This window comes from Pipra filicauda, unplaced genomic scaffold, assembly GCF_003945595.2.
Source record: "Pipra filicauda isolate LSUMZ 115617 unplaced genomic scaffold, ASM394559v2 scaffold51_size4534324_pilon, whole genome shotgun sequence".
Taxonomy (NCBI): Eukaryota; Metazoa; Chordata; class Aves; order Passeriformes; family Pipridae; genus Pipra; species Pipra filicauda.
Genome location: NW_024104665.1, coordinates 4,442,400 through 4,469,526, shown reverse-complemented (window position 1 = coordinate 4,469,526; position 27,127 = coordinate 4,442,400). Strand labels below are relative to the sequence as shown.

The following is a 27,127-nucleotide window of genomic DNA, read 5'->3' as shown; positions in this document are numbered from 1 at the left end:
CCAAGTAACTGTTACACATGATGGGGCCCTGGTCTCCTGGAGATGGCTGAACACCTGCCTACCCATGGGAAGTAGTGAATGAATTCCTTGTTTTGCTTTGCTTGTGTGCATACCTTTTGCTTTCCCTATTAAACTGTCCTTATCCCATGAGTTTTCTCGCTTTTATCCTTCCAACTCTCTCCCCAGTCCTGCTGGTGGGGGAGAGAGTTGCTCCATGGGCGTGGTTGCTGGCTGGAGCTAAACCACGACAATGACAAAGAAAGAACTGGCAGGGCAACTCAGTAGACTTCAGCAGTTTAACAGTTTGTGATATAACCAACTGTACTGTAGGCAGAAACAAAATTCAACAGGACAATTGCATTAAGATCTGAAGAGCATGGACATAACAGTTTGGGCTGAGAGTAGTTAATAAAAACGTATAGGTATAGAACTGAATGAAGATATTTTAATGAGGTGATACAAGCTCATATTTTATACATCTATAAAATATAACTGTGAAACAAGCAGAAGACTAGTGATAGGCCAAAAGAATAAAAGTGTTAATCTCAAAAATCTCTCTTATGATGGTAACATAGTTTCAACCTATCCACCAGGATCTTCTCATTCCCTTTGAACTCTATCAGTCACTGCAAACCATTAGCTTTCAATATCAGCTAACATTAATGCTAAAACAAGAATCAAATATTATGTACATTCTTAGGCAAACCATCAGGCTGTCTTTACCTCTCATCTCATTCCAAGTAACTGCATTATCTTCCAAAAAGTATTATTCACAAATTATTTTAGGGAAAAGTTACTGTACAAGGACACAGAAGTTAAAGTTCATAAAAAGACTACTCAATACAATTAGACTGAAGTTTGCTTGTAGTTCTTCGTATCCAAGACCTTCTTGCCACACATTGAGCAGATGCCTATAAGCATACAAAAGGTGTGTAAATTATTTTAAAATTATTAAAGTCTTCTTCAAAAACACATTTGCTATGTTTTGGTAAAGATTATTTTTTTAAAAATTGTTCAAATGAGCTCTTATTGACATTCCGTGCATTTTCTCAACAGATACTGCAAAATTAGAAGTCATATTATGACTTCTAATACATATTAGTAGTTGCAGCATATGTGTAATACTGCCACTCAAGAAAGTAAGCTCTATTTTGAGAGCAGTATGTTTCACAACACTGCCCGAAGCCTCTGTAATTTGCTGGAATTCTGGAAGAGAGCCAGGAAAGGCTCACGTCCAGCAAACAGGTAAAATTGGTGTATTGTTAATCCTTTTACGTTCTGTAGCCAAACCAAGGCCTGAGATGGACAGAAAGTAGCAGGGCGAAGAAAATACAGAAATTTACTTTTTTCTCTTTCTCTTTTATTCCCTAGGTATTCTACTTTTTAAACTAGCCTACTGCTTTACCAAGATTAAAAGTTGGTTGTTCTGCGGGAGTTTTTTTTGGGAGGTGGATGAGTGTGGAGTGTTTCGTTTTTGGTTTAGGGGTAGTTTTTGTTTGGGTTTTCGGTTTGGGATTTGTTTGTTGTTTTGTTTTGGGGGTTTTTTTTGAGAACACTATTTAGAGTTTTAGATTCAGTTATTATAAAAAGGGGAGAGTGGAGAAGGGAACAGAAAAGGGACTGCAACAATCAAATGAGTTTTACAAAATCTAATTTTTTTTAACCTGAGAAAAATCAAACTTGCTAGATGACAGTTTCCTATGCAACTGCCAAGATTTAGCTTAGAGTTATTCTTCAAATCTACTGGTTCTGATACCAGAAACATTTTAGAAGAATCAGAATCACAGAATTACACAGGTTGAAAGGAATCTCCAGCAGTCTTTAGTCCTGCCCCACTCAAAACACAGCCAATTTGGATGAGGTTGGCTCAAGTCATCCTCTGAATACCTCCTTGTAGAGATTGCACAACCTCTGGTGGTGCCTGTTGGTACAGTATTTGATCACTCTCACACTGAAAAATTGCTTTCCTTGTATGTAATTAGGAGTTTCCACATTCTAACCTGTGTGCATTGTTTTTCATTCTGTTACTGTGCACCTCAGAAGAGTCTTTGTGTTCTCTGTGCCTTCCTATTAGTAGTCAAAGACAGCAATTAAATCTGATAATCTCATTTTAGCCTTCTGTTTGTAAGGCAAAACAAATTCAAGTGTTCCCCTTCCTACCTAGTTTCTATCCAAACTGGGGTATTTTGGTACTCAGTGAAACTCACCCTTTTTATAGGCACATCCTTGACAATAGTGAGACCCTGGCTGATGGACAGAACTCTTACAGATCCGACATATTGCAAACTTGTTCTTTCCATAAGGATCAAATCTGGGGAAAAAAAAGAAAAGTATTTGATTTATACACCTTGAAATTAAGTATTTCTTCTGCCTCATCCTAAAAAGTTTAAGCCAGAGAACATAGTCAGAAACTCCAGCAAAATCTTTAATTTAGAAAAGGGTTATACAAGAATTAATTCTAATAGGCTGCACAGAGTATGCAGAAAAGCTCCCACTTGCCCTACTAAGAGAAATTTCTTGCATTACAGACATAAACTTAACAAAAGCAGAACTAAAAATGTGTATTTTTATTAAAATACTACATGACTTTGAACTTAAACACCTTCTAGCAGCATCTTGCTCCCTTGCACAACAGGAAGTCCCTTGGAGCCTAAGGAAATGCTCAAGAGATTATACCAGCAATCTAGCACAGAAAATAAGCCTTCCCAGCTTCTCTCCTACAAAAGCATCAAAGTCTAGCAATTTCAGTGAGAACTGCAGTAAAATACTTGTCCACACTCTATGACTGAGCGGAAAGCCCTCATGAAATATGTACTGACATATTTTTACCAACTAATAAAATATCACAATCCCCACAACTGGGGGTTTTTTAAGTGTATTTTGGACAAGTTTTGAGTAGTTGCCCAGATGTGCAGGAAACAGGCCTCAGTTAGTTTGTTAATGGATGTTCATAGCCAAAATCAGTATTAAATACTAACCTTGCCTTCTTTGAGGTCAATGCCTTGTTTTCATTTAATTTGCGGCCACCGCTTTCTACACAAAGAATAAAACCATAAACGAATTAATTTCCCAGTTCCAAGCATACTTTAAAAAGCTTAGTTTACAGCTTTTACACTTGTGCAAAACAAGTCACAGAGATAAAACATACAGCATAGCACTAGGGGGCAGGACAATGGAAGACTATACTCTGTTTAAATACTCTGTGTATCACCATTCCATACAGAAAAAAAACCCCAAACAGACAAATTCAATACTGAAGAGTTCCGGGTAATAAATTCCAATGCATTGAATCAGCATGGGAGGGAAACTATGTGAGTTAAGATTTAATCTGATTAGTAATGTAACATTTTAGCCTTAATATGATAAGATAACTCAGGTGCCTGACTGGTTTTATAATACCTCAAAAACAAGTGTTAAACCTCCCCGGGGTTACCTGTAGTGTTTCTTGCACCATCTTTCCATGTGTCAGGAGTGATCACCGTACCAAGCTTCTTCTCGCCTATGTAAGGAGATATTACAAAGCAAAAAAAAAAAATCAGAATCACAGAATCAATTGGGCTGGAAGAGACTTCTGAGATCATGGAGTCCAACCGATGACCTAATACCACCCTGTCAACCAGACCATGGCACTATGTGTCATGTCCTGTCTTCCCTAAAACACCTCCAGTGACAGTGACTCCATCACATCCTAGGTGGCCCATTCCAATGCCTAATCACCTTTCCTGTGAAGATATTCTTCCTAACATCCAACCTAAACCTCCCCTGGCGCAGGTTAATATTATGTCCTCTTGTTCTGTCACTAGTCGCCTGGCAGAAAAGGCTGACCCCCACCTGGCTACACCCTCCTTTCAGGTAGCTCTAGAGAGTGATGAGGTCTCCCCTGAGCCTCCTTTGCCCCAGGCTAAAAAATCCCAGCTCCCTCAGCCGCTCCTCGTAGGACTTGTGCTCCAGACCCTTCATCACCTTCGTGGCTCTTCTTTGGACCCACTCCAGCGCCTCAATATCCTTCCTGAACTGAGAGGCCCAGAACTGGACACAGTACTCGAGGTGCGGCCTCACCAGTGCCGAGTACAGACGGACGATCACTTCCCTGGTCCTGCTGGCCACACTATTCCTGATACAGACCAGAATCACCTAAACTGTGCTGCGCTAATACGTGCCACAGGCACTGCCCGTGGAATGACAGCTCACACAGAGCCCTTCCCGGAACCGCCACCGCCCAGAGTCCGCCCCGAACAACCCGGGACCCGCAGCTGCTGCTCCGCTCGGGGGCCGGCCGGGACCCCCGCAGGAAAGGCAAGGCAAGGCAAGGCAGGACAGGACAGGACAGGACAGGGCAGGGCAGGACCCCGCGCACCCCCCGTCCCCCGCACTCACACTTCTCGCACACCATCTCTGCCCCACCACAACAAGCCGCCGCTTCCGACACCGCCCCGGATCTGGCGTCGGGTCCCGCCGCCTTCCGCTGCCGGGCGGCCCCGGGCGCTCCCGGTCAGAGGCGGGAGCGGCGCCACCGCCCCTCACCCCGCAGGGCCTGGGGCTGCCGCTCCCAGGGGCTGCCCTTGATTTTTTTAAAGTGATTGACGTTCTTCTGACCCAAAAGCCAGGCTCAGGGCTTTGCCTGGTGTATCGCGAGTAGGAAAGATGTTGCCCTGTGGCGCTGCCGCCGCGTTTCCGTAGCGGGTTAACTCGGTGTCCTGCGGGTGGTCCCTTCCCGGGGAACACGATGAAAGAGGCAGAAATCAGGAGGCTCCTGGCTGCCAACCTCCTCTGTGCGCTGTCGATTGTCCTGACGGCGGTCGTTCCGTCTTTCTTCCTGGAGGGATTCACGGTGCTGGGAACGCACCTCACGTGGCTGTGTGTTTGTTCTGTCTGTGTCGGTACCCTTAATGTAATCTTGCACTTAGTCCTTAAACCAAGTCAGTCTCCTAAGAGAAGTTCGTTTGCTCAAAAGGTAAGATTTGTTTTTATTCTTAAGTTGCTACAAGACAATACAGAGGGGAATCAAATTCTCTGAAATAATCCAGTGAGAACAGAAAAGACACTTTTTGGTGGTGAATTCTCATTTTCCACGAATGAGCTGGGTGTAGCACTTTTTGAACCGAGTTTTTCAATATTTTCATTATGTTAAACTTTTTCTATCGTCTGTTCATAACCTGTTTGGGTGAGTGAGCCTGTGCTTTTCTTATTGCTGTCAGTGCATTGCTGTTTGTAGTCCCAACAATTTGCATGGTGGCAAAATCTGACAAAATTGAACGGGCACAGAACTCCTTTCATAGTCCAGGCCTCGCTACTCTTCTTGATTAGTGGGTATACCAAAAAGACATGTCATCACACGCTTCTTGTGTGTAGCTGTAAGTTTGTAATGACTTTAAAGGAAGAGAAAATACTTTTTAGAATCTGAGACATAAAAGAGACAGTAGCTCATTACAATTTGAACAAAGTTGGCCAATTTAAAAAAGTTACATGGAAAAATATTGAAATAGCTACATTTCCTTGAATGATGAAAATTTCATACAGAAAAATCTAAATTTGGGAGACATTATTCGTAATTACAGTTTGCAACAGGGAACGTTAAAGGTACAAATCCCAGTGAAGTAAGTTTGAACGTCAGGAATTTGGAGCAGCACACAACTTGCTCAGGAGTGGGGGAATACATCGATCAGAGTTTTGAAGTCAGGTGCATAGTCTCACACCTGACTTGCTGAGTCAGACAAGATGTAGTGCTCTGATGTGGTGTTTCTTAAACATTTAAGCAAGCATCTCAGAAAGCAGTATCTTTGTATGCAAAGCTTCTGTGTAGTTTTGCTGGCTGAGGAGGATGCGAAATGCACAAAACCGTTACGGAAAACATGTATTTTAACAATCTGTGATATAAAAATGAAGCATGCTTCATGTTCTAGGGGAGGTTTCATCTTAGACTAGCATAAGGAGTAAATATACAAAAAAGAAAGAGTTAAAGGGAAATTATGGAATTGCATTGGTGACCTGATCAGAACAGACCTAATCAGAACTATTTATCAAGTGTGTATGCTTCTATATGATATAGTGAGTACCCAGAAACTGTTGTTCATAGAAAGTTACGTGTTTTGCAGATTTATAGAAAGTCTGGATATTTCCCAAATGTATTTGGAATTTAAGATGCCAAGTTCAAAGTGTAGTGTTTTTTATTTAATGTCATTTTGATTCTGAATGTTGCATATTTTTTTATATTGCATCTTTTCTTGCTTTTAAATATTTTTTCACTTTCTGTGAGAGTTGCCTTTTAATGAATGGACATGACAGTCAGATGTAAAACAGAAATGTAAAAATATCCAATAAAATTATTTCTGTTTCTCCTGTCATTTCTGGTTATATTTTTTTGTACTTTTGCCTCATTCTAAAGGGTTGCAAGAAAAAAGTTTTAGATGGAGTGTGATCATTTTTAATTATTTAAACATATGGAAAACTGTTTTTAAATATGCCATGCTATTATACTGTGTTGTAGCTGAAATTAAAGAAGCAATTAGAGTACTGTGCTCTTGATAAGATGTAGACTGTGTATGTTACTTATGTTCTTCTTTGAAACGTTATTCTGATATTTTATTGCTCTTTTTTAGATATCCAGATTTCTAAAATGCTGTGTATACTTTTTCATGTCTTGCATACTGTTTCATGCGATTATTGTTCTTTATGGAGCACCTCTCATAGAGTAAGTCAGAAGACCCTCTCTTTCTCTAAACATTCTAAGGGGCAGTTCTCCTTGCAGATATTGGTATAAGTACTTGTATGTTCTCTGGTACACTGGAAGTTAAAGGATAAAGCTCCTGGCTGGGGGAAGAAGGGTGGCTGCTTGGGTTTTGGTTGATTGGTTTAATTTAGTTTTGCTGTGGTGTTTTTTTGTTTGCTTGTTTGTTTTCTTAGAAGCTAGCTCTTACAAGTTTTATTTTGAGAAGTCTTGTTTACAAACAACTTCTTTTACTTCAATATTTACCTTAAACATACAGGCATGCACATTTTTCAGAGTTTCATTTAGTCATTTTTCCCATAAGATTCTAAACCACACATCTTGCATGTCTTTTGTCCTTTTGACATTAGTATTTTAACTTTTAGAAAAGTTTTATAAAAGGAAAAAAAGTAGAAGTATGAAGCAATCTGATTTTTGAGAGATACACTAATTACTGACTACAAATAGCATCATGTAGTTTCATTTCATGGCTACTTTCACAACACCAAACTAGAAAAATAAATGGAATAATTAAGTAAATGCGCAAGTATACTTCAAGTTAGAACTAATGCTATATATGAGATACACCTGTGGTGTTTTAAAAATGTTACAGATATTGGGCATTTAAAATAATTATTGCATTTCAGTCTTGAAATAACAGCAGAACTCTCTCCAATTTTCTTTACTATTCTACAAAGCAAGAAGAAAATATTTTATTCTTCTACATGAGGTTAAGAAAGCATTTGTGCTTTCACAAGTTGACTTAGAGGTTTTGAGGTTTTTTTCCCTAAATCTTGGAACTCTTAGAAAATTAATAGCCTACCTCACTTAATTTTGTAATATTCTTTCTTTGTAGGTCAGTTACTGAGACATTTTTGTTTGCAGTTCTCCTGTCTACCTTTACTACTTTACAGTGCTTGTGTATTCTGGGACCAAACATACAAGCATGGATACGGGTATTTAGTAAAAATGGGTAAGTGCTAATCTAAAGTTTCTGATTTAAACCCTGATAGAAACAGACTGAATTTAAACAATATTTCACAGAAATTTCACAGAATATTCTGAGTTGGAAGGGACTCACAAGGATCAAGTCCACCTCTTAAGTGAATGGCCCCTACAGGGACTGAATCCACAATCTTGGTGTTATTAGCCTCATGCTCCAACCAACTGAGCTAATTTCAGGGTCAATATATAATGGAATATTTTGTAAAGAAAAGAAAACTTCCTGAATGATGGGCGTTTTTCATGTTTGTAATTACAGGCTTATGAAAGCTTTTCTGACAAAGACAATTATTATTTATTTTGAAGACACTGATTTGGAAAACCAGCTTTTTATTTTTGGCGTCCAGACACTAAATCTCACTTTATATGTGTTTGAAGGAAGTGAAGTGTCCAACACACATTTTACTGGACTGCACATTGTGCAGTCCTGTATGATGTTTGTCAGTAAAGAGGAGACCTTACACTGAGCTGAGGGAGAATATTGCACATGATCCAATAGTATCTTTGTAAAAACAACTTTTAAAGCAGGAATAGCAAGCCAAAACAAACACTTGTTTTAAACTTGAATGTAATGGTGGAAGTTATATAGAATATACAGTGGTCTGAAGTATGTAATCTTTACCCATGCTCTTCAAATTTCAAAAGGAGCTTTTTTAGTGTCAGAGTTTTCAAGCATTAATTTTTTCAAGAGTATGTTTAAAGTAAAATGAGCCTTTTAACCGCATTTTCACCTCAGTGACAGCCATGGCATTAGCATGTATTGAGGATAAACTATTTTTCAGAAGTATTCTATCTCTTCTGCCTTTTTTCATTCAAAAAATAATAGGATTGTTGAAAGACTGGGACACTGAAACATAAAGAGGCTCCCCACATGCTTGAGATTTAATAAGATATTAGTATTCATCCCCTTTTAATGGTTCATAAGTGTAGTGGTTTGGACCTTGTTTTCCCCAGAGGCTAAGAGAAGTGGTAGACCCCAAGAGGTGGAAACCCCTGGAAGTTTTGAAGTTCTGCCCAATGGGCGCTCCTGCAGAAATGTAAACATACCACAACCAGACACTAAGAGTGAAGTCTGATCTCAAAAGTGAATGTATTATGGTGCTGACCTATGGAGTTACTTTTGGTTTGCACTCCCGTAGAGGAGGACAAAACTAGACCTTTCACAGTACTGTCAGGTATTGACTTTTGGTTTCTCTCAGTTCTCAACTTACTGAAAAATATCTTGAATCCTTATTCAAGTCATTTATGCTTGTTTATTTGCAGTGGACGGGTTGAATAGACTCTAATAAAAGCATGGAGTTGTTTAGCTAAAACAAATCACTGCTGATTCACTTAGTCATCTTTGGAGGTTTTGCAACTGGAAATAATAGTTGAGTTGAAGGAACAGATGTTTGACAACATCAGTCTGTCTTTGTGCCAGGCTAGATTTTGAATGTCTGTCCGTTTCTTTCTTTCCTACTCTAGATATTAAGTATTCTTCAGTACAAGTATTGCATTGGAAACAATTGTCTTGTTTTGACATTTTTGCTGTGATGACTTGTACATACTTCTTACTAGTGACCCATGTGACATTAGCTGAGTAAAATGTCTATTATTTTTGATGTTTGTTTACTCTAGCCTTTGAATGAAAATAGACTACAAAGGAATATTGTAGCAATTTTTTATGGATTGTAGCAAGCTGCTCTTTTAAAAATAATCCCATGTTTTTTCATTTGACCTCATAAATGAGTTGGAACTTCTTGTGTCTAGGCACGAGATGAGTGTAGATGTGATATATTAAAAGATTGTCTCTAACTTAACCACGTGGAATGAGGTGGGACTGGTTAAATGGAGGAAAAAGATGGTTAGGTAAGATCAAACACAGCTGCTTGCCTTGAAAATAGAACTTAGGGAATTAAATTGCTCTGGAAGAGCAAGCTTGAAAGACTGATTAAGTGTATAGCTTAGTATAAAAAATTAATGTATTTTAAAAATACCTGAAGGCAGTTTAGACTTAAGTAACCACTGGCATTTATTTTTGTTACTCTTATTTGCCTGTGCAATATTTTTAAGATCAAAATGTGCTTGTGCTATTGTCTTTGCAGAAAGACAGAAAAAGACGTAGAAAAAGAAGGTTTATCTTGATATACCAAGTGTAAATAAGTAACAGACACTAATTACCTAGTGCTGTTGCTCTGGATGGCTTTGTGCTATGTTTAAGGTGGTTTAGTGTGAAAATATTGATGCTCCTAATGGCTTATCACAGGACTATTCATAAAGTTAAATTCAAGTAACTTGTATGCAACCTATTATATCATAATGGCTACGGTGTAACCAAGTCAGTCTGACTTAAATATTCTGTGAATAATCTTGCAAAGCGGGTTTTTTTTCTGTAGACATGCTTAGCTTTTTCTGTTTCTACTTGAGGAATTTGAATGTGAGTCACTAGTAGTAAAATCACTTCCAATAAGGTTACTACAAGATTAGTCTTAAAAGTGCCCTTATCTCTAGGAGCTGGATTACATGTGCTGTCTCATGATAACATGCAATCTGTGATACTGCAGGTTTATTATTTGTATTATAATAGTTTGGGTGGTTGGTGGGTTGGAGGGGAGGTGTTGCTTGGGTGGGGTTTTGTTTTGTGTACATGAAACACAGCTGTAGCTCAGCCAGAAGACTGCACACACTCCACATTTTTCAAACTAAATACACTTTGGAATTGTCCAAAAATGAACAAAATAGATTTTTTTTTTAAAAATACTTTATTTTAAGAAATTCAAACAAATTGTCTTACCCTCACATTTATGTGCACATAAAATATAGTGAGAAAAGTAAATCTGTGTATTCTGTATCATAAAACCTTCCATTCTTATTAGGCTGTAAATAGGGCTCTTTTCACTAATTCTGCATTTGGGAAGGGGTGGAACCATGCCAGCATCTCTGGACTCCTTATTCTGTCATCTAGTGTTGTGCCTGATGTCAGTGTCATGGCATTGATCATATCCAATCATGTGCTGCTGTAAGCAGTTAGAGGGAAGTAAAAGCTTCAGAAAGGTTATTGCTGATTTTTGGGGGGCTTCTTTTGGGGACTGTTTATTTCAAATCACTGGTTTGAGAAATTTTGTTGAAATTCATGGTATAATAGCAATTATAAGATGTTACGTCGGTAGGAAATAGATTTTAAATTGGAGATCACCAAAAATATTATAAACCTATGACTTTAGGGCTCCTTACAGTTTTCATTACCCCTATTTTATCACTTTGTTTGTGAATGGCATACTCTTACAGACTTGAAATGTCCTGTGTAAAGGTAGGCATCATCACACATCAGAGGCTGATTAAAATTTTAGTCCTGCTGCAGCCAAAAATTCCAAATCTTGTCTATGCAGAAGGTGTCTTAGAAAATTATTTTATGTTAGCTAACCTCTTAATTCAAACATTATTTAAAGCTGCACTTAATGTATTGTGTTATTTTAAGGGGTTAAATAATTACTCTATGCTTCAAAAGACCTTTCTGACACTAGTGTTCATTTATTATCTTAAATATTGCTAGTTTTGCCTGCGGGTTATCTTAGTTGTAGTTTATTCATGGTTGAAAAATAAACCTGTAAAATACAAAGTTTATAAACATTGCTGCAGTTCTTAGCCTCATGCAAAGAAGTTTATATGAGAAGTTTATGTGGTAGGCTAAAGAATACCTGCAAAAATCCCAATAGGTGTCATTCCATGAAGAAAAGGCAGTAATTGAAACACTGTTCCTTCGGGATAATTCTGGAGGACAAGTCATGTTGTCTTTAAGTAGCCAGTGTCCCTCCTTGCTGCAGAGTGGTTGAATTAGCAGCTGAAATAGTTGCCAAACTACCAGTGGCTGTTTTCCACTTGGGCACTGTGCCTTGCTAATTGTGTTGTTTTGCTTTTGGACTCAGTCTGATATCTCCATATGGTACAGCAGTATCTGGTTAATCTGCTACACACAGAAGTTGTCTTGTGGGGGATAAATGTACCTCGGTCAGTCTTAGGTATGTTCTGCTGGCTCTTTTGCTCCTTTTAGGCTGTAGTGAATGTTCTCTTCCCCATTCTGCCTAACAGCTCTCTGCTCAATTATTCAACTTCTGAAAATAATTCATAATAATTTTCTATATGCAGATTCCTAAACAGCTTTACAGTTACATCAGGACCTTTCCCTTTAGGAAAAAAATGTCAGGCTGGTAGTATTGTGGAGTGTTGTAAGTTAAAGGGATGGGTTTGTAGAAGAAACAGTTTTGCTTAAAATGTCAATCTTGCACTCTCAGTATTATAGTCTATTAGACATTTATTTTGGAAACAATAAAGAATGTTTGCTTTACGCTTGTGAGCTGTTCGGTCAATAGCAGATGCAGCAGTGACTTAGGTGTACTCAGAAGTAAAAAGAAATTTAAGAATCTTCAAAACAAGGTGTTCCTGTTACACAACCTAAACAGCATATGCAAAGTTCAGAGTTTACTATGCATCCAGTCTTTGAGCCATAAAAATGCACATCTTTTTTCATCCGTTCGCTAAAGCTAGGCATGTGTTTATAATCTGAGATGTAGCAAACTTACAATTCAGATTGCTTACTGTACTGATTTGGAGAAGGGATTTCAACTGGTTCTCCTGTCTCAGAACTGTGCCCTACTGTGTTCTGAACTTCTGTTGCTCCTGTTTTTTAATTGGCACCAAGCACTCAAATGTTCATGGCTTGAGCAAAGCAAAGCAATCATTTGATAGACTGGTGACAGTAAGTGCTCATCTGTTAAACAGAAATCCAACTTCTCCAAAACTTCTGAAGTCAGTAGGAGTAGAAGGCTATAAACTGAGAACTGAAGTCATTTAACATCTCTTATGATATATGTGCCATGACTGGGAATTCAAGGGTTCTTTAGTGTGCAATAAATTTATCCTGCAGCCAGTGTACTTGAACTTGGATGCGCTGTTGCTGAAGAGCTGCAATGTGCAGGTTACACTTACTTGCAGTGTTTCTTTTCAGTTGATGGATATTTGCTTTGGAATATTCTCATAGTGGACTTCTATTTTAAATTTCAAATTGTATCACTGAATAATATGTCTACACCATAGATTACTTTGTGACTGTGCTTGTGCTTTTCTGTACAATCCCATGCTACCCTTTCATGTCTGCCTCTCCCTGCAGTGCACACACTGTCATTGAGATATATTTATTTGCTCAGCCAAGCAGTGTTTCAAGCTCAATCTTTCCAGGTAAAATAAATTAGCTTTTGCAGTAAACATCTCAAGAAGAAAAAAATAATCTCCTGAATGTGTGGTATAGAAAGATTGTAATTACAGCTAAAATGTGCAACTTAAATTTTAAATATAATTTGTGTGTCTTAGGAGAAACCTGCATGCTACTTTATCAAATATATGAATTTTTATATCTATTTTTAGTCTCAAAAATCTTGGGAGAGATCAGATCTAACATTCTGACATGGTAACTTCAGCTGCTGTTGAAAACTTGTAATATGCTGTTTTTACAGAGCTATGTCCGTCTGGGAAAGCAGTCTACAGATTACTACTGTGTGCAGTATACTTGGAGCTTGGTTTGGAGCATTTCCTATTCCTCTTGATTGGGATCGGCCTTGGCAGGTTAGTGTGTGCACCCTTGTAATAAATATTAAAAAAATATTAATATTCTGGATTTGCACACTACACAAAATTGCTCTGAAGCTTTACAGGTATATTGGATTTACTCAGAAACTGTTCCTACAGAATTATGCCAGACATTTAAAAAGTCATTGGAAGCATTTGTGCTTACAGTGTAAGGAATTAAAATGCAATATTTTTACCTCTTGTTTGTTACAGATTTATGAGTGTCTGTTGCATGCAAATTTTATCATGAAATAGATCTCATCCAATAAGGATTTTGATAAAAAGAAGCTAGGCAAGCAGGAGGAGAAATGTGAAGTGATGAAGATGGCTCAAGTTTGCCTTCAGTCTGGTAGCTTTTATTGTTCATGGGCAGGGAAGGAAAGATACTTTTCTAGTGTTTTAGCTCCCCTCTGTCTTCCATAAAAGCACTTAACAGAATGCATTTTAAATGGATTTGGATTGACTTGTGTGAAGTGTGTGTCCCAAGCACTGTACTAAACACTTCTGATTTCAAAGGAAGACAAACATTAAACTTTGTAGTTGGACAAGAAAAAATGTGAAGCTGGCATTGCAGATTATGTCTTTATAAATTCAAATGTTTGCGCTATTTTCTTAATATGTTTTTTGGCATGGAGAAAGGATTAAACTATACATAATTGAAGTCTGCAACTGCCATAAAATAATAGCACTAGTAACAATTCTTCCTAAATGTTCTCAGTGGATACATTCTTTCCTCTGGTTACCAAACTGGTACACTCTTAGCTGAGGAGTACCTACCAGGCCTCTTCTTAAGCAGATGGTTTCAGAAATCAGTGTAACAGGCAGAGGCACTTTCCTCTGTGATATTGTAGAGATGTTGTGGCTTACAGCTGCAGTGGAAATCTGTCTTCCATAAGTAGCTAACAGCCTGCTCTTATGCCACCAGCCTTTCATTGCAGTAGCATAATGAGACATTAAAATTTGTATTTCAGAAATAATAGAGGAGTGGTTTAATACTTTAAGTAAAAATATCAGGTTTTCTTCCCTAAAAACACCTGGTTTTACTCTTGCAAGATGTTTTGCTATCAATCTGACATAGCTGTGTGTTGGCACTAGTTAATTGTTGACGGACATGAACGTAACCAAAAAATCAAAGGATTCATTGAAATGCGATCTTGTTTCTTCTTGCGAAGTCTTATTCGCTATCCTGTTCTGATGAGAGGCAAGCACTTTTTCCTTGCTCAGCTAGGACTTTAAAATAGCATGTCACATCTGGCAGGTTTTATTTTATTCCGAAAATGTCAGACTTTGCCGTATATAAAAATTTCACCTTTTATGCACCAATGATATAAGGAAAACCTGGTTACTAAGTCAGGGGGCTCTGTTTAACAAAACAAAGACACTAATAGTTGAAGACAGGTATCTTAGGTACAGTTAAATTTTTACTTTTTGTCCATTCCCCCATCTTCCCATAGTGGGAGAGACAAGTTTGGTAATGGTCTGGCAACTTTTTCTGTTTAAAAACTCTTCCAAGTCAATAAAGGCCAAACATGACTGATGAAAGTTTAGCTCTTAATCTATACTTAAGACGTCTAGAAAGATACGATCTGACTCCTCAGAACAGCAAAGCACCTGCAGAAACCAAACTTGTCACTAGCTGTTTCTGGGCGTGAATGCTCCCCAGAGACTTCAAGCAGCAGCAGAAACTCTGTGTCTGCATTTCCCTTTTCCTTCACCATCTCCCTCATTTCCACTCTCATTTCTGGCATACTCCTGATACCAAAGTTAGCAGGGGAGAGTTTCTGACTCTTAAGTCCTGCATCAAAGCAATTTTCTTCTGCCTAGATCTAGAGCACTTGCTGCTGTGTTCTTTCCCTTAAGTTCCCCTCATTTTTCCCCATCCTCACTTCTCCATCTTTCACCTTGTAGAGTTTTAAACAGTGGGGTGGGGGAAGTAATCTTGTGTTCCATTTTGGGTCTGACCTGCTTGATCACTACGTTAATCATCATGTGAGCAGTTTGAGAGCAGCCATAGAGAAGTTTGCTTATCAGTCCTGCAGGCTGCTGCTCCAGCAGTCTTTGAAAACTGCAGTTTTAAGTGCTAATTTTTAAAGATCTGCTTTATTAGGGAAGATGAAAGAAGTTCTTGTTAAATTTAATGTAGTTTTTAGAAGTCCAGTTGTCTCAGAAAGCAACACAGTGAAGCACCAAAATGGTAACATCTTCAAGACAGAAACAAGCTGAGCTACATTATGAATCACTTTCTCTGGGAAAACGCCGAACTTCACGCAGCAGCTGATGTCTTTTGTCTTTCTACCCCCACTTAGTGGTATGGATTCAACAACCCAGGTATTGCATGTAGTAGCTGCATTGCTCTCTCAGAAATCTTCAGAGCCAAGAGACATTTCTGTTGTTCTTCAGAAGTTCACCAGGCAGTAGCAAAAAGCCCCTTTTTGCAAGACTGTTCCTTTTTCTACCTGATGTCAGGTGATTACAGAAACTCTAATAGTAAATTCTTTCACTGTAACAATAAAAGAGGAGAGGTGCTTTCTGTGTTGTCTTCAGCCTAAGACAGGGGAAAGAAAAATGGTTCTCATAACGGATTCTGCTGTTGTTGCAGATCTGTTTAGTTTGGGAGAATATTTTTAATGCAGATTGCCCATCCCCTGAGTGATCTAACTTCTGACTTACTGAACATAAAAATACCTGTACGTATAATTATATATGTACAAATACCTATACATATAAAAATACCTGCAGGAAGTAGTTATTATTTAAATAATAATTTTTAAAATCCCCCCAAAATACAAGAATTGATAGAACTTAATCCAGCTGGATATGCTTAAGGGAACACCTACAGATTAGGTCTCAGGCAAAGTCTGAAAAAAATCATGTAGATCTTAATGTAGGCTGAAAAGTAATCAAAACCCAGTCAAAACCAAATTACTTCTAGGCATCTGCATGAGTAAAGCATTAAGCTGTCATGCTTCTGACATCAGCTGTTTCTCTTATTAGCGTTAAAAGCAGAGAGCTTGAGGATTACAATTTTGCATTTACCCTTCTCCTATCCAAAAAGAGACTCAAATGGAACAGCTTAGTCTTTGGACTCAAGACCAGCTTTTGAAATAAGAACAAGTTTCATAAGTGATTATTTTCCTTTTTGTGTTTTAGACTTTGTGTTGTAAACGTCTTTTTTTTTTTTTTTAATCTGTAGTGGAAATGGTTCTGCTCTAAAGCTGAAAATGTGGTTTAAATCTTATTACATGAGCAAGACTAAAGTGGTATTATCATTTTAGAGAGCAGTGTTAAGGCCATTAAGCCTGTTTATTGCAAAATCTGGTTCTGATGTTTGTATTGGTTATGGTTAGTATTTGTGGTGTAACATGATGGAAACAGTGTTTGTACTTTTAGCTTCAGACAATTCATTATTGGAGGAGTGTTGCAGACAAGGTGAAATTAGTACTAGAAGAATTTGATGGATCAGCAATAATTATCACATGATAAAGCAAACCAAAGGGTTGCTGCTGCCACCCTTGTGCTTTGTAGCCCTAAAATGCTACATGTCAAAAACATGTAATATCCAGCAGGTACAGAAATGTGCTGTGATTTTGAGATGAAAAGTGCAATTGCTATTGATTTAGCTCTGTTAGAACAAAAAGTTAAGCAGTGTGTCTTGAATTGGTATATTTTTTCACTTAATCAGGATTTAGCATTTGATCAAATCTAGTGTCCACACTTCACATTGTAAACTGTCTACACTTTAAACCATTACTTTAAAACTCAACTTTTAAATTAATGTAGTCCAGTTCAGAAAGTGGAGTATGTAAAGCCACTTCTGTTAAGTCTGTTTTGTTCATAGAAATGGCTTCAAATGAAAATGGCCTGTAGTCACTCACCCAAAGCAAACAAGAGGCTGAAGGGAGTACTGAGAACGGGGGAATTTCAATAGAGTATTGAGTAAAGCTGATTTCACTGTTCTGTAAGGCAGTGTTATCTGAATTGCCACACTGATATATGTTGCAGTTCTTCTGCTGTCACTTTGTGTCCTTCAAAGAAAAAGCAACATTTTTCACTACTCTCTTTCCCTGTCCTTGGCTGGTTGTATTGGGACTAGCATCTTTTCCTGTAATCTTAATAGAAAAACTGAAAAATTCTGTGGTAGTCATTCCTTTACATCACAGTTGAGACATATCAGTGGAAACTGAGAAGACTGTTGTACTACTACCTATATCTTACCTGATCATAAAATCAGATGTCAATGCCTTCTGTATCTTTCACTAGAATTTCTTTTTACTTCCAAGTACTTCAGAGTTCTGTGGAGTAAACCTGATGATGAATTTCATACTAAGAGTTCCAATTCATGTGCTAATGGCTAAAACCCAAATAGTACTTCATGCTGAGTTATTCATAAACCAAAGAAAACATACCTGTTCTTTACGCATACCTCTTGTGACATGCAACAAAACCAAGATAAATACAGATGTCTCAGAAAATCTTCACTTTATTTTTCCATGTTATGTTTGAAAAATAACGCATACAGGGGATATTCAGATTAGTGGGCCTGTCTACATTTAAAAATAATAATGTAAAATGCATTTTTTTTAGCGTATAACAACTTTTATGCTAAGTAAATATTGCTTATTAGGAACAGAGTATTGTTTTGGAAATAAAATAACACCAGTTATCCGAATAATGTTTCAGAATGGACATGAAAAATATATTAAGCATTTCTGTTAGAAGTATAAAATATATTGCTGAAAGCCAGTTGATATCTTGATGACTCATTGGCTTTTATTATTCTGTCGTTGTTCTTAAAGCAACTTTTCAACATAATCTGGCCATGCATATTGCTCCTCTGCTAGTTTTAAGAAAAATTTATTTTGCAACTGCAAAACAGTTGGTCAGGGAGGCCTAGTCTATGGTTGTTCCTGGTTATAGGTCTGCAGAATTCAGCCTGTCTCAGACAAAGGTAAAGATAATTGCTTTACAGGAATGCAGGTTAGTCCTCCAGTAGTTACATTTCTGTATTAAATAAAAAAAAAAACAACTTTTTGAGACTTACTCTGCCAGACATGTTTCAGTTAGACTGGGAGAATAGTTTTGCCAGTGTTTTTTAAACAATTTTTAAAATAGTTTGCAACACCTAATTATGATCATTTAAATAAGGCTATTCTAGACAGTGTTCAACTTTTGAAGAGTTGTACATCTCTCTCTAATTGCCTCTATCCCCCTGATGCACAGCAGGTATGTAAGGGTTACAGTTAGTTCGGAGAGTTCTAGAAAAGAAATAGAAAATAACTTCCCTTGTTACAGTTGCTCAGTTTTTTCAGATTGCCTATTTCAAGTTGATGGTGTACTTTTAATAACCACGTGTGATTAGGATCCTGGCTTCCTGTGCCACCTGAGGATTGGAACCTTAAAGGACACCACCACTGAAACAGAAGGGGGCGATTTAGGTGTTACTAGACGCATCCTTTCTCTACTCAGCCTGCGGTAATTTAGTTGCAGAACAAGATGGTATAGTTAAAGACCAAAACTTTATCAGCACGCTCTGTATGTGGTGGAACCGATATTCCAGACATGGCATTCATCATTGACAACTGGATTTTGCATACTGTGGAGTTCCTGGGTTTATTGCACGTTTTGATATCAAACCTTTAAAACATGTCTCTGTGTTTGTTGTACGCATGCCCACCCATCTGTTTTTTACAGCATAATTTTTATCTGCAGTACTTTGTTACTAATGATAAAAAGTGACTTCAAAACAATGACTTCTGCCTACAGTGTTATCATTGGGTAGAAGTAAAATTGCTATATTCCCACTTTATACTGGATACTGCAAACATAATAGGTAGTGCTGATATAACTCACTAGAGCTGACTGACTGACCTGTAATTTAGCCAATATGACTGTAAATATTAGCCTTGGATACCTCTCAGACATTCGTACCCTGAAAAATAATCTGCAGAATCTTGGGTACAGTTCTTGGTGCTTACTCAAGTAAGCTGAAGTAGGACTATAAGCTTTCACACTACTTTGGTTCTTCTTAACACCGCTCTGAGAGTTTCCTTCCTGTATTTCTTTTTGGATTTACTACCTACTGGGAAAGCTGTGTTGTAAAAGAAGTTGCTTAATGTGAAAAGAAGGGATGATATGCAGTTGGAGTTGTTTTAAACAGAGGTAGAAGCTTGTTCCACTTTAGTGTGGTTATCATTGTTTATTTAATAATGTGTTTTCTCAGTGTAAACCTTAATGGTGAGATCAAAGGCAGTTATGCTTGCTATAACTTTAGAACACAAATCCATGAAACCAACTTCTAGTTACAAATGCCAGCCTGAAAAAAACCTCACACTTTCTTCTCAGTGTGTTCTTGTCAACACACACATTCTGTACAATGTGATAAGACACTTTTAGTTAACATGTGCATGCAACCAAAATAGATTAAAGGCATGTACTGATTTAAGACAGTACAGACTAAACAATCAGGAATTTAAGGCATGTTAGAAACAGGGAGGGAAAGTAATTGTGCTCATTTATTCAGTTTTAAAATGAAACAAAAATTATTACATAGCTTTCTAAATGACAGTCAGAAATTAGTCTTTTGAAACAGTAAGCATACAAAAAATTGAGTTTAGGAATATGAGAAAAGCACTCTAAGTTTACTAAAAAGAAAAGTAAGTACAGTAGATTGCCCCACTGTATTTGCATATGTATAATGAAAGTTCCAGCAGTCAGCTGCTTACTTTATAGTATCTTTAAAAACTTTAATAGGGTGTTGTTCCTCTGGTCTACAAGAATCTGGCCTTTACGTCCTTATCAATGCCTGTGTAATTCCCCTTGCATGGGATGCAAGTTACAGACTTGTAATAGATGACAAAATTGTCATGCAGTCAGAATTCTGGTTTAACTCACTAAATGCACAGTGCAGCAGAGCTAGATACCGTGCTGGGATCTGCAACATGCTCTGCTTTCCATGCAATATGCTAAGCATTCTCACATCATAGAATCTTAGGTGTTCTAAAGAGCGCTGAGGAAACTAGCTCATTTGTGTCCTGAAGGGTAGGTAATTCCTATTTTGAGTCCTTATTCTTAAAATGAGTTCTAATATATACTAAAAACCTTGCAGTTCTGCAGTGTCTATTTAGCCAGCCTAAAGAAATCACTGTGAAGTCCTAACACTGCTGTCAGATGAAAAGGCAAAAAGAAAAACAAATAGCAGAAGTCAAAATCATTTTGCATTAACTCTCACACTCTGTCCCTTAAAATGCATTTTTTGTTCTTGTTAAGATTTGGTTTTGCCAAGCTGTTGTTCAGATTCCTAGTAATCATTACAGGTTGTTAAAATTGCCCTTTTCATCATGCCTTTGATATGTAAACTGACTTTTCTTGTATTAGGCTGTGAGAATGGTAGATGATGCTTCCCAGCTGCTGGGACAGACAAAGCATTTCATGACAGTTTCATGAAAAATATTCTGTCCTGTCTCTTGCAACCCCCACACTTTTCTCTCCAGATCAGCCTTCTTCCCCCTCAAAAAAAGTGCAGCTAGGTCATGTTGCCTAACATCTTATTCCCCTGCTGCTGACCCAGCCTAGACATGGCATCAGTACTGGGGTAGGATATGCCAGCTTCCTCAAGGCAGAAGGGAGCATGAAATAGGAGAAATTGAGCTGAAAAGTTCTCAGGGGATGAGGGAGGTGTATTACAAGTTGCATACTTTAAACAAGTGGAGCGGAATCTCTTGGAACATGCACACAGATATTAGCTGCTTAGATTTCTATCACTTACAGGCAGTTCATACCAAGTCAGGGAAGTTAAATCAAGTTTGAGATAATATGAAAGATAGGGCAAAAGCAGACCGATCAAGTAAGTCAAAGTCATTTAAAAAGGTCCAGCAGAAAGTGATTGGGCCTCAAAAAATGAGGCCAGCAGCTAATACAAAATAAAGCAACCCACTTTCATAGAAAAAAGCAACCCACTTTCTTAGGCAGACAAAAAGCATATGCAAGGGCTGTTATTTTAGTGCAGCTGATATGCTCAAGAGCCATATCTTCATCTGTCTTTGATAACTTGCTGCTTTAGATATACTCATGGGTGCCTCTGGCTATATGTAGCCTAAAGGCCAGCAGTCAAGAATAAAAGGTGCAAAACTAGTATTATTACCTGTTTGTTAGGAGGTTTTGTGCTGTCTTTAGGTTAGAGAAAATAGCATGAGGACAGCAATGCTCTTAAGTCCAGGCTTTTAATTCAAAAGGACAATCAAACTGCCTTCAGAACTGCTTTGGGCCATCTGAGCAGCAGACTAAGAACAAGTACCTGGCCCAGTACCCCACTGTTCTATGCCACTAGAAGGGATGAGGTGGTGTTATTTTTTCTGTCTTATTCTTAGACAGGGAGATGGAGTGTTTTATGGTTTCTTCTCTTTGTCCCCTGTCTGCCACCTGCCATTGGTGAGGGTTCAGAGGTCAGAGACTCACATGTTAAGTGAGACAGCCTGAAACTTCTGTAAGGTAACTATGACTTTTAAAAAGCAAAGAAAAAATTGAATGTCTTAGAAGAAAGACAGAGGCATAATTAATATTAAAAATCACATAACTATTGAAAAATCATGTCCCAAGTTGCAGTTCAGTCAGGTAAAAGAAGTTACAACAATCAGCAGAGATTCTTTTAATCGTACCAATAATCACCCGCTATACACAAAATACCAAAATATACAGGGTCAATGGGTCATCAGGGATACTGACTTTTTAGTTAAGAGAACATGGTCAATTCAAAGTCCATTACCTACATATACTTGTGAAAAGCAAACAGGCAACTATAAATTCACCTAATGTAGGTAAAAATTTAATGAAGGATCGTTGATCACTCAGAGAATTTGATGTAAAAAGACCACCAAGTTAAGAAGCCTCTCTCCATAGTTCTGTGGATACTAGAGTGGTGTTTGACTTCATCAGTGGATAAGTAAGTATGAGTCGTGTTCCAACTGAATGTTACTGAGTGAGCAGCTGGGGTTGCAGGGACTTTATTGTTTTGTCCTGTAGATGTGTGTAATATGCAAAATGCTAGAAATAATTACATTTCATTTAGAAGTTGAAAAGATCCACCTGAAGTGTAAGTTTAGCCAAGGCCACAAACTTAGATGAGTTTCAAATACACATAGTATCTTACCATGCCAAAGCATCTCAAGGCTTTTTATAGATGATCTACAATACACAATACCACTGTTAAATGAATGAAAACAAGCAAATCTTTGGTTTGAGAGGCAATAGCCGAAATACTCAGCAACAAAAACAAGTAGCAGAGACAGAATGTCTGAAAATGGAAGAATGAAACAAGGTCAATAAAGAGTACCTAAGGCACCTTGTTTAATAATCATCTTTGCTACACTCCTTAAGACCTCCAAATAACATATAAAACTGTAAATGCTAAGGAATGTGAAGATGAAACAGCTGAGGAGACTGAAGATGAAAGAGCAGAGGACAAAATACATTACTCTTATTCATAGTTAAAATTCCTATGATCAGAAGTTTTGAATAAATATATTCTTTTACATGATAATGAAGTAAAGAATCAGAGCTAGAAAAATGAAAGGAGGAACCAACAGCGTTAAGAGTAACTTCATCTGACATTCATGAATTGCAAGTTAAAGTGAAGTAGAAAAAAAGTCTGGACTCAGAGATTGGGATATTTTCTCTAATGTCTAATGCATTTCTCAGTCTCAAGTACTACAGAAGGGGGAAATATCCCCCTTAATTTAAAAAAATAAAAGAATGGGAGAGTCCAGTCTGTTCTTAGTTCAGGAATATGCACTGTACAGCAGGAATTTCAAAACTGTCCTTATAAAATAAAAAGAAGTATGCAAAGGAGAATTTTGAAGAGGGATGGGAATTTGTTTATTCTACAATAAATATTTTTAATCACTTACTTAGTTGAGACTTTCATCAGATGCAGTATGTAGTGGACTAGTAATATAAGCTAGATCTGAGGACAGAATGGTTAAGTCTTGGTTTGGCCACTCCTCCCTGCAAATCAATACCAATAGAAAAAAAAAAGGGCAGGAGGAGAATTCCATTACTACTCTGCCTCAGTACAAGATGGTTTGTGAAAGTGAGTCAGCTTTACTGAGTCAGCTCCCTGTTCTTATACTAGAAAAGAGCTTATAATTAAAGCTCTCTTTAACATAACCAGTTTATTACATGTTTGCTGAATGGGGTGCAGGATGCTCAGTTTCTAAATTTAGAGCCAGAGGGAAATTCATCAAGAAAAAAAAAGCCAACAAACCTCAATCCATTTCAGTCTCTGCCCTTGTTTGAATAGTAGTTCATTTATACACACCTCTAAAAATTTCAAAACACTGTGAGAAGTGTAGGTTTCCAAATGTATGCAGCAGAACAGGAAGTTAGGTTAGTTGAACACTTCAGGGGATATAAATACTTCTAAGGTTTTTTTTTCCACAGAATTTCAGGACTATCAAACTAAGTCTGCAAGAGCCAGAAGCCTTTACATTTTAATGCATCTTAATTAAAAACTGTACAACAGCATGTAGTGTTCATGAAGATGATTGTTAAGCTTTTGGCATTTTTAGGAAAGCACATCAAGCTTTAAAGTAGAATAAGACTACTGTCTTTCAGTACCTAGATTTTGTGCTCACAAAGTACAAAAAACCCACAGACATTTTCACCATTGTCTGCTTTTACCTTGTGTTCTCCCCTCAGGTATGGCCCATTTCCTGTTCCCTCGGAGCTACCTTTGGCTATATGGCTGGTCTGATTATTGCACCTCTGTGGATACACTGGAACCGGAAGCAGCTTACATACAAAAGCAGATAACTGGAGCAAAGAGAGACAAGGTATTTCTTTGTGCAGATTCCATACAGACTGTGCAAAAGTTGTTTTTTTAAGATATATATATATATATATTTATATATAGTCAAAGCAGAAGACTGTCCAAATTCAGTTAGAGTATTTCAGGCCAAGCATCTCCACTCATTAAAATCACATAGATGCCGTTTCAGCATGGTGCAGTTTTTGCTTCCTCTAGACTATGTAACCCTGAGAGATTGTACCTTCCAGTCTGAATAAAATATTTGTAACAGGTGTGGTGGCTTCTTATTACAAGTTTGTTGACTTTGATTTTATTCCTCTGGATTTCACTGGTTGTAGAAGGCAGAATCGTAGGTTCAGCTTTCAAACCTGTAACAAGTTCGCTATGGACTTAATGCATTGTATTTAAAATCAGTAGAATTTCACAGTAAACCTGGCCATTGTCAAATGTTTCTCACGTGATCAAACAGCAGTTTATGCATCTTGAGCCTATTCTCTTCTTCACTGTGTGTTTCTTTGGGGTTAGAATGGCTATAATAGCTTCATCAAAAACGGTCTTCAGTCCTTTCTGTGTTAAAGCTGAACACTCCACATAGCAGTAGGCTCCTATCTGTCAAGAAAATAAGTTTATTCAATAGCAATATATCTCAGCTGTTCACTTCCATCTGTGCACTTCTGCTTTTTTCCCCCCTCTATGGTGACATTACAATGTTTGGCTGCAATCTAGAAAAGTTATCTGCATAACTGATGTGCATCCCCTGTAGGAGAAAATAAGATCTGTCTTTTGACCAGAGATCTGGAAGGTATTTAAATTGGTTGGTTTATAAAGGAAACATATTAAATAAACTCTTTAGATTGGCAATGGGGTCCTAAGGTATGTTTGATAATTAAACAGCAAAAAAGAATTACATGACCAATTTGTGTTTCAGAAATAAGACTCTATAAGTAAGTGTCCTGATAAGCATTATCCACATAGTAGTTAAACAGGGAAGTGCAATTACACAGGTCTGCTTGTTACCTCTATTCAGCAATGTAAGTAAATATTGTCAACTGGTAACCAGTCACAAGGTTTCATACATGGACTGGTAAAAGAAATGGGCAAAGTGGCAAAAGGAGTCAGGTGGAAATAGGGGGTGTTTTTCTTTGTTATTTGGTTTCATTTAGGAATATCCAGTTTACCTCTTTTGCTAACTTCTGTCCTTGCTCCACAGATATGGGCTTCTCTTTCATATCATTCAGTCTTGCCAGAGTTTTTGGGTCATCACGAAGATCAATCTGGCAAGAAAGATCGCAGTCATGTCGGAATACTTTTTTTTAAACAAAAGTCAGCAGACAATATGATACCCTCTTTTTAAAAGATAATTATTTAAAGGAGTATTACGTCTATTAAAAGGGAGTCATATCATGTTTAAGATCATGGACCATTCCTGATCTAAAAGCCCTAAATTTAAGCTGTGAACGACTACCTTTAATCCAGAAGGAACTAACATTTATTCTGTAATTCAGCTCTTCAAATAGATGTGATCATCTCAGAATACCAAAATGTGTATCCAGCAGCAGCAGAAAGATTAACCCAAACGGGATACCAACATGTGGGTCACTTCGTAGACGAAGCTCAGTCCACTGCCCACAAGAAGCAAGAGGAAATTGTTTCACTTCTCCCCTTGCTCCTTTACTTCAGCAAATATTGCATATGATTAATAGTTGTGGACCCAAGTATTTCCAGTAACATGGGCGTGGGCAGACAATTTTGTTCCGTAAGTCCCATGACTTTTTAGAAAGTCAGATGGAGATATGCAGCCAATCTTGCCACCCTGTTTACAATGGGTATAACAAGTTTTTTTTAAACAAAATAGAGGTAGCTCATTAGAGAACAACACAGATCTAGGTTTCTCTGCCACCTGTAAAGGTTGTTGCTCCAAAGGCAGAAGGAGGTGCTGCTCAAGTCCTGTTGGGCCTGAACTTTCAGCCCGAAAAAAAGCACCATACAACGATCCTAATTGTTTAAATAAAGTAGAACAGAACCAGATATACCTGTGTTCCTACTAGTAAAAAGGGAACATTAGGTGCATATTCCTTCAACTCCGGTACCCACTCTTCCTTCACATTTTGAAATGAAGCAGGGTTTACCACTGAGAAGCAGATAAGGAAGACATCGGTCATAGGGTAAGATAAAGGTCTCAGACGATCATAGTCTTCCTAAGGAAGAAAAATTCTGTTATCTGCAATATTAAATTGTTGCCTGTATTTTGTTAATTTTAAAAGTTATATTCAGAAACTGTATTCGTATTTCACAAATGTTGTTGAGGGAAACTTTCTGAATGATTACAACTTTTCCAGATTAGTTAGCGTGGCTGTTAGAGCAATATCTGCATATAAGGGTAACTGTATGTGAATTTAAGTATTCTGGAAAGTGTATTAATACTGATGGAAATTTACTTCTGTATGAGAATATACAGAAGACTACCCTTTAAAAAGTTTATACTTGAAAAAAAAAAAGGCTTATGGTTCAAACACACTTGCAGATCAAAGGTTGGTTATCTGTAGAGAAATAAGCAGATGTGACCGCTGTAGAGCCATCCAGGCGAGGTTATACAAACGTAGGCTAGATTAAGGGTATTTAATGCACTTGAATGTTCTATTTTGGATCAGATGTAGAGGTGACATTTAAGGCCCTCCTTGAATTTTATTTCTTAGAAGCTTTACGGTCCTGTTGCTAGAGATCAGTGCAGTAGGATCTTTTGTCTAGACTGTGCTTTCTGTAAGCAAGCCCAGCAAAGGGTCAGAAGGAGCAGAAATCCAGGATCAAGGCTATCAGGGGAATATTAATGCCTTTTGTTTGGGGAGGGGTTAGTGTGAAAAGATTATTATTTGGGTCATTTAGGGCCACAGCATTTAGAGCCACCAGTCATACTGCCAGGGCATACAATACTGTGGCAAGACAGGCATCTAGGAGCATCATCCCTATTGTAATCATCCCCATTCTAGCAAGAAAGTGGATTTTTGCCATGTATTTTA

At 37.7% G+C, this 27,127-nt stretch overlaps 3 protein-coding genes across 5 annotated transcripts in view; 1 reads left to right on the top strand and 2 right to left on the bottom strand.

Annotated features, from left to right (window-relative positions):
- Positions 1–423: 423 nt before the first annotated feature.
- On the bottom strand, positions 424–5,283 carry CRIPT (CXXC repeat containing interactor of PDZ3 domain). The gene is made up of 5 exons (XM_027723416.2): positions 4,378–5,283; positions 3,434–3,499; positions 2,979–3,033; positions 2,208–2,311; positions 424–911 (listed from the first exon to the last, which is right to left on the bottom strand). The coding sequence occupies exons 1-5, from the start codon at positions 4,391–4,393 to the stop codon at positions 847–849; spliced, it is 306 nt and encodes a 101-aa protein (XP_027579217.1). The 5' UTR covers positions 4,394–5,283; the 3' UTR covers positions 424–846.
- On the top strand, positions 4,463–24,383 carry PIGF (phosphatidylinositol glycan anchor biosynthesis class F). The gene is made up of 5 exons (XM_027723411.2): positions 4,463–4,954; positions 6,600–6,691; positions 7,563–7,679; positions 13,198–13,306; positions 24,002–24,383. Exons 1-5 carry the CDS (start codon positions 4,727–4,729, stop codon positions 24,113–24,115), a joined length of 660 nt encoding a protein of 219 aa, XP_027579212.2. The 5' UTR covers positions 4,463–4,726; the 3' UTR covers positions 24,116–24,383.
- RHOQ (ras homolog family member Q) overlaps positions 19,486–27,127 on the bottom strand; it is a 29,380-nt gene continuing 21,738 nt past the window's right edge. Inside the window, exons 3-5 of one of the 3 annotated variants that reach the window (XM_039386969.1) lie at positions 26,144–26,241; positions 25,289–25,384; positions 19,486–24,719 (exon numbers count right to left, since the gene is read on the bottom strand). In XM_039386969.1, coding sequence (XP_039242903.1) covers positions 24,564–24,719; positions 25,289–25,384; positions 26,144–26,241 — 350 coding nt within the window. In that variant the 3' untranslated portion in view covers positions 19,486–24,563. Of the gene's footprint in view, positions 24,720–25,288; positions 25,385–26,143; positions 26,309–27,127 lie in introns of all 3 variants that reach the window. The other 2 variants (XM_027723414.2, XM_039386971.1) reach the window with 2 other exon arrangements.